Source organism: Hippopotamus amphibius, chromosome 1 (genome assembly GCF_030028045.1).
Source record: "Hippopotamus amphibius kiboko isolate mHipAmp2 chromosome 1, mHipAmp2.hap2, whole genome shotgun sequence".
Lineage (NCBI taxonomy): Eukaryota > Metazoa > Chordata > Mammalia > Artiodactyla > Hippopotamidae > Hippopotamus > Hippopotamus amphibius.
In genome coordinates, this window is record NC_080186.1 from 173,173,933 (window position 1) to 173,189,762 (window position 15,830).

At 44.1% G+C, this 15,830-nt stretch overlaps 1 protein-coding gene across 2 annotated transcripts in view; it reads right to left on the reverse strand.

The window, feature by feature from the left end:
* Positions 1–15,830, reverse strand: part of GRAMD2B (GRAM domain containing 2B) — a 59,712-nt gene that overhangs the window by 13,498 nt on the left and 30,384 nt on the right. For both annotated transcript variants that reach the window (XM_057736358.1, XM_057736352.1), the window contains exons 2-8: positions 12,009–12,128; positions 8,896–9,007; positions 6,773–6,839; positions 5,743–5,846; positions 2,235–2,330; positions 319–390; positions 126–206 (exon numbers count right to left, since the gene is read on the reverse strand). In XM_057736358.1, coding sequence (XP_057592341.1) covers positions 126–206; positions 319–390; positions 2,235–2,330; positions 5,743–5,846; positions 6,773–6,839; positions 8,896–9,007; positions 12,009–12,128 — 652 coding nt within the window. The remainder of the gene's footprint in view (positions 1–125; positions 207–318; positions 391–2,234; positions 2,331–5,742; positions 5,847–6,772; positions 6,840–8,895; positions 9,008–12,008; positions 12,129–15,830) is intronic.

Genomic DNA, 15,830 nt, shown 5'->3' on the forward strand with positions numbered 1-15,830 from the left:
TCAACTTTGCCTCAAATACTATGGTCCTAAATTCCTCTGGCACACTGGTCATGGTGTAAGGAGAAGTGTAATTGTGGGACCTACTCACTTTCTTTTGCATTTAGATAGTTACGTAGGCAACTTACTAGAGGCAGAGATGAAGGGCGGTCTGCCCGGAAACTGTTTTCAAGAGAAGATGGATTGGGACTGTTGCCAATACTTGTATTCTGAAATTATCAAAATAAAATTATTTTTACAACATGAAAAAGCCAGATCAACTACAAAACCGTAAGAAATACAGAAGGGACAGCAATTGAGGCTCAGAGATGCTGTACTCACTTCTAAGTGCCCACACACAGATTTCAGTAATTTGTAAGTTGAATCTCTGGAGAGTAAGGAGACAAATATGTACTGAAAAACAAAATAATAATTATTAACAGATACTGCGTAACTAAAAGTGAGAGTTCAGTTAAAAAATTTATCTGTATATATATTTTTTCATTTTCAGACAACATAGACTATATACAGAGTCTATATTCTCATTCCACTCACCCACACATTGTTTTTATTCCATTCCTGGAATAAAGTGAGTATATTCTCCCACAACAGCAACAAAACTATCAAACCCAGCTTAAATAATATAGAAATGTAGAGCAAAATGAAAGCTCCGGTACCCTGACACTGGAGCCCCAAACAAGCGTGGGTAGAAAAAGACCTGGATGGTAAAGAAAGGCCAGTTGCATCTGCCAGGTCCTCTTTTTAGTCTCTCTCCCTCCCTTCCCCACCTCCCTTTCAGAAGGTATTTAACAGTTCCCAAGGGTCTGCTTTCTCTGCTCTGACCTAGATTTCCATTGAAAACGTCCCAGCCACTCTAAGCTCATTCTCTTTTAAGCCACTTCCAGATTCTTTCTTGTACAAATATGGAGATTTTCTAGTGGACGCTTATAAGTAAGTTATGGGAAAGAAGTCAAGTCAGAGCTAGATGAGTAATTTGGAGATAAATAACATATGGAAAAATGATTTTACCATAAACCATACGTTGAGAAATTAAAAAAGAGCTCACTCCTCGGCCATCTATTTGGGCCACAGAATCTTCTCACACCCCCTTTCCCAAGTTTGTGATTATCCTCTTGCTCACCCCGTGAGAGAACTTGATACACTTTCCAAGCAAACACCATATTCCAAAGTAGTTAACATATGGGTTCCGGCATTAAACAGACTGAGCTGCAAATTTTGGCTCTGTTACTTACCAAGTGGGCGACACTGGGCAAATTGCTTACTTAATCCCTCTTAGTTTCGCTTTTCTTAACAATCCCTATCCCCAAGAAAAGCATTGTGTGTGTGCCTGGCAAGAACTACCTGTTGCTTGTTAGCTATTCGTATGAAAAAAAAAAGAAAAATCTCAAAACAGATATTAACATATTTCCTAGCTCATCACAATAGCCTCTTTTAACCTTTCCTTCTCTTTCCTTCCCCTTTTAAGTTAATCAGTATGGTTAGAAATGAAATGTAGCTTTTATGCTTTCATAGATATAGTAGGCAAAATATTAAAAAAGAATTTTAAGTGAACCATGAGTAACCATTCCACTCCCTCTCTCTTGCCAAGCTGAGACAAACACTGCTCTCCATGCAAATATTTCAGGTTGCCCATGTCTGGGATATCCCAACAGTCAATGACAGCTCCAGAACTTCTGCATCGAAGAGGGGTAGTTAAGGCAACCTGGAAGCAAAGAGGGCCTAGGAACTGGTCCTCAAGCTGCACTTGAATAACAAGCCCAAGTTTTCTATCTTCAGGTTGGCTCTGTAGAGGCAGCAATGGAGGTTATGTGGAGGCTGGCCACCCCTGCCCCAGGGACTCTTCATATCACATCACCCTGTGAACAAGGTGGTGGTGGGGGGGGGTTTAAATAATAATAAAGAAATGAAATATATTCCCTTTAGCCTGACCTGACCTAACAGATGTTAGGGAAAGGGAAGTTGGGAAAGAATTTTATTTTTTTGACCTTGGTCAAGCAAGTATAATCAAGTCAGCAGGAAATTCGAAATTGGCAACTATTATATTAGAATAAATCACCTCGTCGGGGAAATAACACCGTACAAATGCCTAAAGGCTGTAATTTCAAAAATTAGTCTTACAGAGTAACTCCTGATTCATGGTATTATGGTTCAGGGTCTTGGTCCTTGACAAGAGGCCCCTAAGGCAATGAAACCCACAGCAGGACAAAGCAGGGTGCCCACACCTGCTGCATACTCACCCGGTCTGTGACCGTTGCTATAATCAGGGCATTTGGCACCAGAAGGGCAGTTTTGGTTTTCTTTATCAGGGTTACCGAGAAAGCCGGAATAGAGATCTGAAACAGAATCACTGAGTTAACATGGGTTCACGCTTCACAGAGCAGCACTCCAAATCTTCACGTTAAAGGAAAAATAAAAGATAAATCAAAAGCAGCCGCAAGCTCTCCAGCCTCCATGAAGAAAAGCATATCTTAGTGGCATAGGTGTGTCACCGAGATCTCAACGTGGATGTTTACAAAGCTGGAGGATAAACCTGGATCATCAAGTCTACTGAAGGGTCTGGTGGGAAACCTGGGACATGCGAATAGAATGCAAAATATGCACTCATTTTAAAGGTAATCCCAGGGCTCTAAAGAAGTTACATGCTCGTGGTCATCCACTTTGAGCTCATCTCCACACACACTGCTCTGCTCTGTCCTTAGGGGAAAAGGCTGAAAAGCACTGGTATAGTAGACCCATTTTTGGACTGGAAGTCTGGGGCCTGATTCTCAATTCTGTTACTATCTACATGACTCACTCAACCTTGCAAACTATCCTTTCTGGCCTCAGTTTCCCAACTTACAAAACAGAGATAGTCTTACCTACTTCCCAGGATTTTCTGTGGATTAAATGAGATAATAGATGGAAAATGCCTAACATTCAATAAAAATGTCATTCATTTCCTCATGTGTCTCATAAAAAGAGGATGGGTGAAATAAAATAAATCCAAGTTCTTTTCTGGTTCAAACAAAGAATAACAACGACAATTACAGCAGCTACTGTTATCAATACCTATTTACAAGATGACAATTTCTTTTAATTATGACAGTCCTATACTGTAGATATTCTAAGAGATAAGGATGTTTGTTTAGAGAGGTATATGATTTTCTCAAGGTCATAAATAAGTTACAAAATCAGAATTTAAACCAATCTGATCCAAAATAGGGATTCTTTTTCATACAATGTAGTATAAGAATGTACCAGACGCCATGAAGAATAGTAGATATTCCTGATATTTTTATGTTATAGCCCTTCAACCAGGTTTGATCTTGAAGGAAAATGGACCACATCACTTTGATCCCTGAAAAGTCACCCTCATTCCTGGTAACAAAAAAAGGGCCTGAATCCCTCCACAGTTGCACATACTCAGGCGAACATCCAGTTTGTAAAAATGCTTCACATGTTCTGAAATAGATCAACAAGGTCAGTGGGGAAGAGGAGGGACTTAAGTGAGTACTGCCAGCTTGAAGGACCGAAACTGAGCTTTTAATTGTCTTAAACTTTAATTTAGCATATCTGCATTCATGTTTGGGTTTATGAGATGGGAGTTGTTCTACTGCCCCTCCAAGTTCCAGAGGGGAAGACTGTGAAGAATGAGGGGCTAATCTTAATTAGACACTAAAGAAAAAAAACTTATTTTGCTAAAGAACGCTACCCACAAAACTTTTGAAGTTGGGGAGCTAATTCAGAAGGGATAAATTGGGATTACTTTGGGAAAAAGAGTTTAAGATCTTCCAGGATAGATGATGATATAAGAATGAGTCTAATTTCGTTTCTCAGCAGCAATGCAAACACACAGTGATAAGGGGCTGTAAACTTGGATTTTCGCAGAGTGTAAGGCATGGAACACCCTTAAGAAGGAGTTTTCAATCAATGGCTTCATGAGTATAAAGTGACAACTAGATAACATTTGAGAAATAAAGCATGCGTCACTTCTCTTTTTGAGCCTAGATGGAATGTGATACATGCCTTTAATTTTACCAGCATCTGAAAATACACAAAGGCTGACGAAAAGGTTCTGATTAAATTAAGGTTACACTTAATTAATATTTTTCCAGGGTAGCGGAAAATTCCCCCTCCTAGAGCAGACTGTTTGCTTGCTTTTAGTTCATATTGGATCACATTGGACCAAGGTCTGTTGGCAGTGAGCCAATTCTGCCACAGGGCTGAAGCCCACGTCTCCTTGACACCACCCTCAGTGGGGAAGGATGTGCAAGTCACTATCATGGTTCTTACCTTCCCACCCTGTCCTGTCTCTTAGATTAGACACAGCACATGCAAAAGCAGTCTCACGTGTCCTTGTCTTTAAAAAACCAGGTCACTGGTTTTAGATTTTTTTGGTCAGTTCTTTCTTAGGTAGAGGCAGGATTCTGAAACCATTGCTAGAATCATATTAGCTTGAAACCACTTACTGGCTTTGTGAATTCCCCATCTCTCAACAAAGGCTAATTCTTTGTTCACTAATGTTTTCAACCCCTGCTGCTTTGGTCAGAGGTGTTGGCTCTGAGAATTATCTTTATCCCACGGAACTGGGGATCAGTACTACCCAGTCCCCTTCTCCACTCCATGAGCAAGTGCTTATAATCCAGAAATCTAGAAATATGGTGCAATACTAATCAATATTGCTTTGCATTACACTGATTCAAATAATACTGTGAATCTAAATTATGTTGACCTACACATAACTCTGTACAATAAAAATTACATGTTCGATGTTCATCTGCTGACTCAACACCCAAATAAAGAATTTCCATTATATTTGTTAAGTGGTCTTTATTTATAAGACTTCCAGTGGCTTTAGGGAGAATATTTAAAGAAAACATATCTACCAGTCAAAACAAAAGGAGTTTTTAATCAGCTACTTCATGAGTATAAAAGCTGCTTATTCATAATCACGAATCAGAATGATTAAAAACTCACCGAGGTCACGCAAACCCCAGGTGTTTGACTCCTTGTTCTGGTGGCCTGATGTGACATCACAACTCCAAGGGAAAGAATGTCAGTGGGATGGAATTAGTTTTTCCCTTCTCATGCTCAAGTCCCAAGGGCCTCGTTTTAGAAGGCGGTGCCCTGGGAAAACTGCCAACTTCTTCAGGCTATTTCCCTTAATGGCTCAGGTATCATGGGCCTCTGCCCCCCCCAAATCTGTGTTTAGTGACAAGGAAAAGATGTCAGTCAGTGTCCACTGGGGACTGTGGGTATGGGACTCTCCCAGACTAGGCCTAAGATGCTCCACATCCTGCTCATTTTGTGCTGGTGACAAAGTGAGCTCTAGTAAGTATCTTATTTATAGGCCTGTTTGCCTAGATATCTCTGATGGTAACTGTGTGAATATGGTGTGAAATTCGAATTTCTTTAAAGAATTGTTTTGGGTTTAATGTATGTCTTTGAAACAAATTACAACACATTCTCCGTATGAAGAACTGGTGACATCTTGGTAAAAAGGATAAAGGATTTAAGGTAGGATTGCGGGAGACATATATGTATATAAGGAATGAATGAGAGAGTGCTGTTTAGGGAAAAAGAGAAGTTCATATCATTTAGAGGCATTTAGAACCTGTAGTATTTGGAACTACAGTAAAGGAAACTTGGTATAAAGGTATAATAATGACACAAATATTTCTAAACACTGCTCCATTTAAAACAATTAATAGTCACCATTTCTAAGAAAATGCAGGATTAACTTTCTTTTTAAAAAATTATACCAACCTTAGTGTCTTTCCCAAAGACCTTGGAATGAAAACAAATCCAGTTTTCTGATACAAAGAGCTTCCCTTGGTATAATATTTCCTTCTGTAGAGCACAAGTAAAACCTGGGGAAATATATACAGGTATTACATCATTTAGAATTTCCATGTAAAGTGCAAATTGTGTATGTATGCTGGTGACTCGGAGATGGGCAGAGATAATACACTCACATGCTCAAAGGATTTTAGTCATCTTTAGTGGAATAAAGCTATGGAGCTGAGAGTTTGTTTTTTAATTCCAAGTCTTACAAACATCAGTGTAAACATTAAAATGGAAAGGCAAGTCTATCATTGCAGATGAGGGTTCAAGAATGACGTCTCAAAAATCTCCTCTCTTTGGGAAGATGTGTCATCCTAGTGCTAATGTTGGCACTGCTGCGCTTTCTTCCCTGGGATGGTCACTAATGACTCTTCTGAAATAGACGGTCTCATGGTGGGGAGAGCACATGAGCCACACCTTCCTGTTTGGAGATGGTGGCAGGAAGCCAGCACGTTGCCTTAGCATTTGTGTACTGAGGGAGGCTGGAATGGAACCCTGGGCCCAGGATGCGCTCAGCGGAGCAGAGCAGAGCAGAGCAGGTGCTGAATGGCGTGCTGGGCCAGGTGTTTAGGTGTTGACCACTGAGTCCTCCACAGTGCAGTCAACATGTCTGTCCACCTAGGTCTGTGTTGTCTTCTTCTAGTGGCCTCTCTTGCTCTGGTCTTGTTATCCTAAAACGCAGCACAATCCAATCACAACGCATCTCAGCAGTGAATGTGGAAGGTGAGGATACTCTGGAATCCCCTTGGATTATTCCATAGCCCATGGAGGGAGTCAGTTTCCCATTCTACTCCCTCGTCTTTCACGGTGCTGGGTGAAAGCTGAGTGAGGCTGGTGTTATTGTTACATCCTGACTTTCAGAAACCTATTGCCCTTGGTGATTCAGTCCCCAGGCTCTTTCTCCCTCCAAACCAATCAGCATCTTTTCAAAGTCAACCAGGTCAGAACTTACTTTGCCTCAGGGGTTCCTCAGTGGGGACATCCAGAAACAGCTTGTGGAAGTGTGTGTTTGCCTTGTCCTACAAGGACGACAAAACATAGGTGTCACCTGTTCTTGTCACACATCACAAATTTTAACTTCAATTTAAATTAGGTAACAAATCTCCCCACCCTTAATTGAGAATCTTTAGAAATTCCTTCTCCCTGATCTTATAGTCTCCAACACAACTCTTCAGTGAAAAACAGAGGAAGGCAGGACACAAAGATTTCATTTCCCAACAAGATTAGTGACTTGCTGACTGGACATATAATATCCACAATCGTGAAGCAGCTGGTGGTCAGCCTTCTGCAGAAGTGGCTCGATGAGGATGTCCCCGATAAGAAATGAGATAAAATTCTAAGAAATCTCACCAGGTAGTGGATCCCAGTGAGTACTCTCAGAACAGGGTAGTGGTTAAAAGCTCTGTATCAGATAACCCTGAGTTTCAGTCTTGGCTTTACCTCGTCTGTGGTATGTGATCCTGGCCTAGTTACTTCACCTCTCTGGGCCTCAGTTTTCTCTTCTGTGCCAGAGGTAAAAGAGTACCTGCCTCAGAGGGATGCTGTAAGGCTTAAATGGGGTAATACATCTCCAGGACCTGCTACCTTGTCACTATGACTATGACTGTTGTGAAGGTATTTCTTTAACCAGTGTTGGGGGGTTGGGGGGAGGTAGTGACAAGTAGATCTCACACAGAAAGACTTAACTCTCCCGGGTAGCGGAAGGCCCGAGAGTCCCAAATGCTGCAAATCACTTCATTTTCAGGGCATCTGTTCCCAGTTGTGACAACAATGTGTAGACAGCAGTTTACTGCCTGTAAAATGCTTTCACAAATGACCACTCCCAGCCCCACGATAATCTGGGAACGGACGTCCCTGTTCCACAGTTCAGGACCCTGTGCCTCACGGATACTGAGTGATTTAACTGGCTCCACACAGCTACTGACCACTCTTCTTCAAAAGCATCCTAGCAGGAAGAGTCTTCTGGGCAGAATAGAGATACCACAAGTTGGCCCTTGAGATGTATTATCCAAACTAGGAATGGTCTCAATGGCAGAAATGACCCTAGTGTTGCCATAAAGAAGAGCTGCAGACAGACGGTCCCCTCAAGTCAACTCTTTTGTATGAACACCTCACATAAAGTAGGTTAGCTTATGCTGCTTCCTTGGAGTACATCTTGCATCCAGAAAGCTTCCTTGATTAAAGCTGGGTGTTCTATCATAGCTTTGCCAAGATTTTCTTTTTAATGGCGACAGTGAGCATTGGTTGCATGCTTCATTTAAAAATATCCTGGGCCATGATGTCTTCAAAAATGTGAATAAAAATACAATTTTAAAAAGTTAAGCACGGATCTAAATTAAAGGCGACATGGCAAATAAATGCAATGCGTGGCTTGATTGGATTCTAGAGAGGGGGGAACAAAAAACCTTTATAACGGACATTCACTATTGGGACAACTGTGGACATCGAAAATGAATTTTACGTTAGTACTATTTTTGTATATTTACTGGGTGAGCCAACCGTTTCCTGTTCTAGTTCTCAGGGACACATACTCGAGTATTTTAGGAGTGAAGTGTCAAAAGAGCGCAAACGGTTGGCCCCAGTAAGTACGTTACCCTCTGGGACACAGAACCAGGCTTTGTCACCTATCGGGGTGTATTTCGGAGCAGACCCCAGATGGCTCCTGGAGAAGAACCGTGACCCTGTTCCCAGGTTCTCCTCCTCCGTGCGCAGTCAGGAGGCCTTCTATTCACATGGGTGCCTTATCCGACTCTTTAACTGTAGTGCAAGGATGTCACGCCTCTCCTGGTCTGGGCTAATTATTAGACAAGCACGTGACTCTGGATTGGCCCCTGTTCTCTGGGCACTTGTCAGAGTGGAGAGGCACAGTGCAGGACGCACCAGCGCTCAGCATGTGCTGCCACGTCAGCTGTGAAATACAATGTTGACGACAGCTGGCCTGAAGGAACTGCAGCTGCCCCTTTCTTCTCGATTCGCTAAAACCTGTGTTGGTCCTGACCCTTGCGCTCCCTTCCTCCCTTGGCTTCCACACGTCTATTGCCCTCTGAGACGATACACGTCTCATTCCCAAAGTACCTGGCTGGAAGATGAGGACTTCTTCCTTTCAATCTTAGAGTCACTCTTGCTTTCTGTTTTACAGTCGTTCTTCTCACTTGCTAAAGAGGCACCATCAAAACTGGACTTCGACCTGAGGAAAGAAAAACCAGGGAGTCTTGTAAGGTGAATTTTGTACATGACCCATTAATTTTATTGTAATACATCTCGATTATTATACCAGCTCACAAGAAAGCCTGTCATTGGTTTTCCTCTTCTAGACATCAGTAATCCCTCAGTACTCTGAGGGCGTTTACCCAGAATGTGATGTGGGAGACCGGGGTGATTTCGGCAGGCTGTGGTCCCAAACTGCAGAAACCATACCTTAAGGAAGTAATGATTGAGCTGTGAAAGTAATTATATCATCTCAAAAGTATTTTAAGCAGTACAAAGAGGAGTACTGGAGGCCGATTATTGAGACTGCAGCTGTAGTTCCATCCAGGAATATTCCGGTTTCAGAAATCTGTGAATACTTAACAAGGGTTAATTGAGTGAGGTGATGTGTTAAATGCTCCGGGGCACACAGGACAGTCTTCATCCTTAAGGAGCCTGTGTGCGCACCAAGCATCTTATTAAAAAGGCAGTGCCTACCACAGGCGTTAGGTGGAGGTACAGAGACAGTGAGTCCAACAGGAGGAAAGAGACGAGACCAACTGGACAATGTGGGCTTAAGATCTTGGGCCTAACAGGAACTGGGTATGAGGAAAAGAGAGACAGAACATCCCAGAGTGGGAAAACAGAAGTGAAATCAGGATAAAAAAGAACACGTTTGGAAGTCCTTCCTCTGTTCTCATAAGGGCAGAGGTCAGAGCTCCCGGGATTCTTTCCAAAGTGATTCTAGTCCTGCCTTTCCATTTGAGTAGAATTTGCATCTCCAACTGTACAGCAAAATACAGCCATTTCAAAGTGGAATGCATGCATGACTTTTAGAGGTGTATATATAAACAAGTTTTATGATACAATTATGTAGATTTTTTTCTGTTTAGTGTGTGTGTGTGGGGGGGGGGGGTGCCTGGCACATGAAATTCATGATTCTGCAATAGGATTCTTTAGAATAAGGCTCAGTTGAAAACAAGGTTTGGTTCACAGTGAATTTAAGAAGACTCTTAAGCAATGTGGGTGGCATACGGGTGTGACAGAGGGACAGAAATGAAATTATAGACATTTTGGACTTTGGTTTTCTCAGCTGTGAAGAGACGGACTATGTGATGTCCCAGGCCTCTGCCAGCCCCGACAGTCTGAGTCCACCAAGCTCAAACCACAGGTGAAATACCTGTCATCAACTCAAGGCACAGAGATTTGGATTCAACTACTGGCCACTGAAGCAATTTACAGACATAAATTCCTTTGGAATTCTAGGAATTACTTTTTTAAAAAAAACTATGGGTAAACATTTGTACTATACCTGAAAATAAAATTGCTTTTATACATGTCTAGTTACCTATTATTTATATTAGCCACTGATTTGAATTTATCACCTCTGATTCAAATTCATAAATGTTAATAGTGCTGTCAAGGCAATGATCAGACCTTTCAAATAACTATAGGCTATAGGCAAATGTGACAAAAGGGCAGCTGTGGCCTTGACTCCAAGAGGCACAAGCAGAAGGGCCTGTCTGCACAGCACTGGCCTCTGAGGTAGGGGTGGGAGGGATGCTTATTTACACACATTATTTCTTTGCGTCTCTTCGACTGTGTTAGCCTCACTTCGTACAGATGATTATGAGCAGGACCTGAAGCCTAGTGCAAAAGTTTTATTCAAAAATTCAGAATTTCCAGACAGTGAGAGCAGAGCCTTCCACCAAGTGCAGGGCTCTCTGCAGCTACACAGATCACATGATGGTGAAGTTGAACAGGCAGGCCCTGACGACGGGTGAATTATTTTCATGTGAAGCCCGGGGAAGGTGGAGTTACACGTGCAGTGCATTTACAGCGCCTGCAGCAGCCAGTCAATACTGGTGAAAGACACAAAACAACAGGCTTGGTGCCTTTGTTTGGTGAGTGAGGCAGGATGCTCTGACGGGAAACGGCTATAGAAAGAACGGTTGAAAGTGAGCTGCATCAAAACAGGCAGGCAGAAAAGATGGAGAGAGAACTGGGAGTGATACTCAGAAAAGAAAAAGCTGGTGGCAGAGTGAATGAAGACTTATGCTTGGTCCTGAATGAGGTATAGATTTGCAGAGAAGACGTGGCCTGGGTAGCCAGGAAGGAAGGGAAAAGCAGGAGTTATTTAACCATCCTTTAGCAGAGGCCAAAAGACCTAGAAGGTAGCAGTTCTGACAGTTCTGGTGAGGGGAGGAGAGCTATTTATTACTCCTCCCCTTGGTGCAGATAAACGGCCACAGTTATCTGTAACTGACCGTTGGCTTAACCATTGTCTTTTTTTTTTTTTTTTTTTTTTGAAGGCATTTTATTATTATAACCATTGTCTTTTAAAGGCAGAAAAGCAACTTTTAAGTTCCTACTTCTTCCTTCCATGTGAAAGAAAGCACATAACTGGTGCCCCTGAGAGTGAGGGGGACCAGAGCTCCACATCTCAAACAGCCTGTCCCCTCACAGCCCCATGACCAAACTGAGCCTGGCTTCCAGCACCGGCCCCAGGAAAAGGGCAGTCCCGGGAGGTGTGCACAGCCTGCCCCGGGATCCCAGGCAGGCTTTCCCTCTGCTCTTTTCCGTGGCTGCCAGGGAAGTGAGACAGCAGGTGTGCACACCCACAGGCTGAGCAGATAATCCCATCTGGGCAGGCTCATCAGCAACCCTGCCAGCCTCTCCAGGTGCTTTGTAACTCCAAGCCAGAGTGCGGGCTACCCTGGCTTTATCTCGCAGCCAAATCAGTGCTTTCAGAAAGGGGCAGAAATTCTGCAGAAGTCTGCGGTGGGAAGGAGAAGAAAGGCTGCTGGGAAGAGCTGAGAGAGGAAGGCAGATGCACGGGCCTGGGTATCAAGGAAAAACCCCCCGCTTCTTTCTCAGGGGTGTAATTTGCCTGTAGATCTTCACTCGTAACAACTACCATAAAACCAGAAACACCAGCTCCTGTCAGCAACCCCCCGCCCCGAAAGGCCAAAAGAACAGAGAGGGTCAAGGTGAGGACTCACCGCAGGGAAATGATTCTCTTCTGGTCTGTGGACTCGGCCTCACTGGGTGGAGCAGGGGACAGGGCTGCCGGTGACCTGCAGACCTTCTTTTTCTCCTCCACACCATTCTCAGCCTCTGAGCTGGAGAAGAGAAAACGCTTCACCTTAGACATCCAGAGTGGGGAGGATGGAAAAACGATGGCGTGACCTCGCTTTCCGGAGAGTGAGATGATCTTCGATCCCCTGAGACAGGCTGAAGTCAACAAGGACAGCGGTGCCCTTTCCATCCCTCCATTCTACCCCCTCAGCTGGTGCCCCAGGGGAAGGAACTCCAGGTCCTGCCTGCTTCAGATACACGTGCAGGTTTACGTGCCGGTAAAGGGCTGACTTTGCGGGGACTTGCGGGCTCCCTGGTCTGCGGCCTGTGGGCCTTGTGCTGCCTGCCTCTGCCCTGCCCAGCACGGAGGTGGCTGGGATCACCCGCACAAGAGCTCACGTGTGGCCTTCTGCCAGCTGGGAGCCTTCCTGCTGGGAACCCTCACAACTTCTGTTTGCATTTACGTCACCTGTCACTTATCACCTTTTGTTGTAGTTATATAGGTCCTGGTTTGGGTGGTTGCTAATTTCACCAAGCGCTTCTCTCTGCTGTTACAGTCTCGAATCCACACCATCACCACCCAGGCTAGGTGGGAATTAATTACCCCCACTTCACAGACTAGGAATCTGAGGCTCTCACACAGTGAATTTCTTGCCTGAGTTTGCAGAACTAGCACCTGTCTGAATTGGGGTTCAGACTCAGGCCTGTCCATCCAGGAGGCCTTTGTGCACACACCCATTCTCATATTTTCTTTCTTTGCATCCATCCATCCCCCCAACCATGCATCTATCCTCTCAGCCCTCTTACTAGCTTTTCAGTGTGGAAGCCCCAGGCTGGGGTGAGAATCTCTTTGGTTTTTATACTGACCACAAGGTCTAGGATAGTGCTGGTATATAATCACACTCAGCAGGCTTTTGGAAAACTAGGTCTGACCTTGGTGAAAGAGAGAATAGAGGGGACAGTGAGTCTGAGGGTTGGCACGCTGAACCACTAACGGATGGAGGACGGCCAGTGAGGTTGACACAGGTGAGCTTCCTCAGTCTCGGGATGAGGAAACCATTTCGCCACGGGAGGAGAGGAGGGAACGTGGCCAGGGAGAACACACGGTGGTAGCATGGATCAGACCTTCTTTGGTGTCAGCCTGCACAGCAGACGACTTGAAAACACACTTCTAGACCGTGAGAACTCCACAGTGGCTGAGTGTAGGGGAAGACAGCACTGCTCTGACAGTTTAGCTAATTTTTAATCCTAACTTCCCACCCATTTGGTACCTTCACCTGCAAATAACCTCACAGGCAGGAAATGTTCCTGGTTACTCGAACCTTTGTGGTTGCTTCCTTGACACTTTTCTCAGCACATGGAAATTCCAGCCCACACTGGGAGCCCTACTGTCGGGTCAAAATGAAAACCAGGTATGTCTGACAAGGTATCCCAGTAAAATTCCCTACGAATGGTGATACTCTCATTTCGCAGTGAGCATTTCTCTTTCTCTAGGTAGGTTAATATCTGAGGACATAGGTCCAACCTTCTATTTCTTTAATTCTTTTCAAAGTACTTAAAGCACTTACATACATTAAAAGGGACCAGTCCATAACTGAATTGCATTATGTGATAAAAGGTGCATGGAAAGCCTTGAAACGTTAAAAGGAAAACACTGCTTTGGTTTAATATAGATGATTTATTTTAATGTCAAGTTTAATTTATAGACTCTAAGGATTTTAGAGCTGTTAAGGGATCTTCAAGCATATCTCTGCCTTTTCCCTCTACCCCCCAAGACACACACATTACTCCTATTCTTCAAAAGCATAAGAAATCCACTCAAATGAACTTATTTACAAAATAGAAACAGACTCACAGACATAGAAAATAAACTTACAGTTACCAAAGGGGATAGCCGTGGGGGCGGGATGGTGGAGATAAATTAAGAGTTTGGGATTAATAGATTCACACCACCGTATATAAAATAGATGACACGGACCTACTGTACAGCACAGGGAACTGTATTCGGTACCTTGTAATAACCTATAATGGAAAAGTATCTGAAAAAGTACATGTATGTGTGTGTGTGTATACGTATCTCTGAATCACTCTGTTGAACACCTGAAACTAACACGACGCTGCAAATTAACTATGCTTCAAGGAAAAAAATGGTTAAAAAAAAGTAAATCAGAAAATCTCTTCAGAAAGTCTCCACAGGGGGCCTCCTAGGTGGCGCAGTGGTTAAGAATCCGCCTGCCAATGCAGGGGACACGGGTTCGAGCCCTGGTCCAGGAAGATTCCCACATGCCGCGGAGCAACTAAGCCCGTGCGCCACAACTACTGCGCCTGCGCTTTAGAGCCCCTGTGCTGCAACTACTGAAGCCCATGCGCCTGGAGTCCATGCTCTGCAATAAGAGAAGCCAGGGCAATGAGGAGCCCGCGCACCACAACGAAGAGTAGCCTCCACTCACCACAACTAAAGAAAGCCCGTGCACAGCAAAAAAGACCTAACACAACCAATAAAATAAATAAATAAATTTATTAAAAAAAAAAAAAGTCTCCACAGGAGCCTCATAGAAATGGGATACGGTGAGGACTGCACTAACAATGGGAGTGTGCTTAGCTTTAATTTGGATGCATCAGGTTTAATAGTGTTCAGTGGCACAACCTTGTGAAAGTGATACTACAATTTCTATGTGTTTCTAACAGGCCGCTGGCTGGACTCTGGGTTTGGTTGGGGTCACAGCCAGCTTGTTCTTAAGCTGAATTCACTCTGATGCTTGACCCGGCCCCACCCCCTTGTCCAGTGGAGCCCTACTTCCAAAGGTCCGTGTACCATCTATTTGGCACCCGGCTAACAATTACGAGTCGGCTACAAGGGAAGACTGTCAACGTTTTGAACGGCAAGAAAAGCCATGGTAACTCTGTCCTTGCACTTTGGTTGCTGAAGTCTTCCTGCGGAACACAGCCACATCTAGATAAACAGGGGCTCTTTCTTCTCTTAAAATTATTTCCAATGTCTATCAAAATACTCTATAGAATGTTTCTGACCCATAGTGCCCTGTAAAACATGTATTTGGAATAATATTTGGAAAAAAGTAAATAATTTTTTCAAAACGAAAAAAAGTTTCCATAAACGTCAAGTAAATTAAACACAACAAACAAAAAAAGAAAAAGAAATCCACGTGAGAATCCCTCTTTAAGAAGGGAGATGAAGTATGTGTGTAACTTCAATAACCCACCTCAGCATTCATTCAAATATTTACTGAATTCTTTGCAGGGTCAGATTCAGACTTGGAGGTGGTGCGGTAGCTGTCCTACACAGCCCCTCTGTGGACTCAGGACGAGCCACGCCCAGCCAGGAGCACTCATAAAAAGGTGCTGTCTGTCTGGATGTAGTCCTACGGACGCAGAACCTGGCAGAGAAATGGTGCCCCTTGCTCTGGGCAGAAAGAGCCCAGCACCAAGGTGCAGAAGAAGCAAAGTCGCTGGATTTCAGCCCCTCCTTGCCCTGCCCTTCTTGGCCAGGCACTTCTGTGCAATGCGGGGCACTCAGCCTTCCCCACGTGGGTGGTCCTGATGCAGGGCCCCTAGCTTAGCACTGACAGGACTACAGACCCCGCCTCTGGGTCAACCCACCCAAACAAGGTCTTTCAGTACAGAGCATTCAGGTATGGGCAGACACCTTCTCTTCCCTAGACTGGTGCCTGGTCTCCAGCACTGGTTCTCCCCTCGGAAGGCCCTCCCCAGGGGGCACGCGCACCACA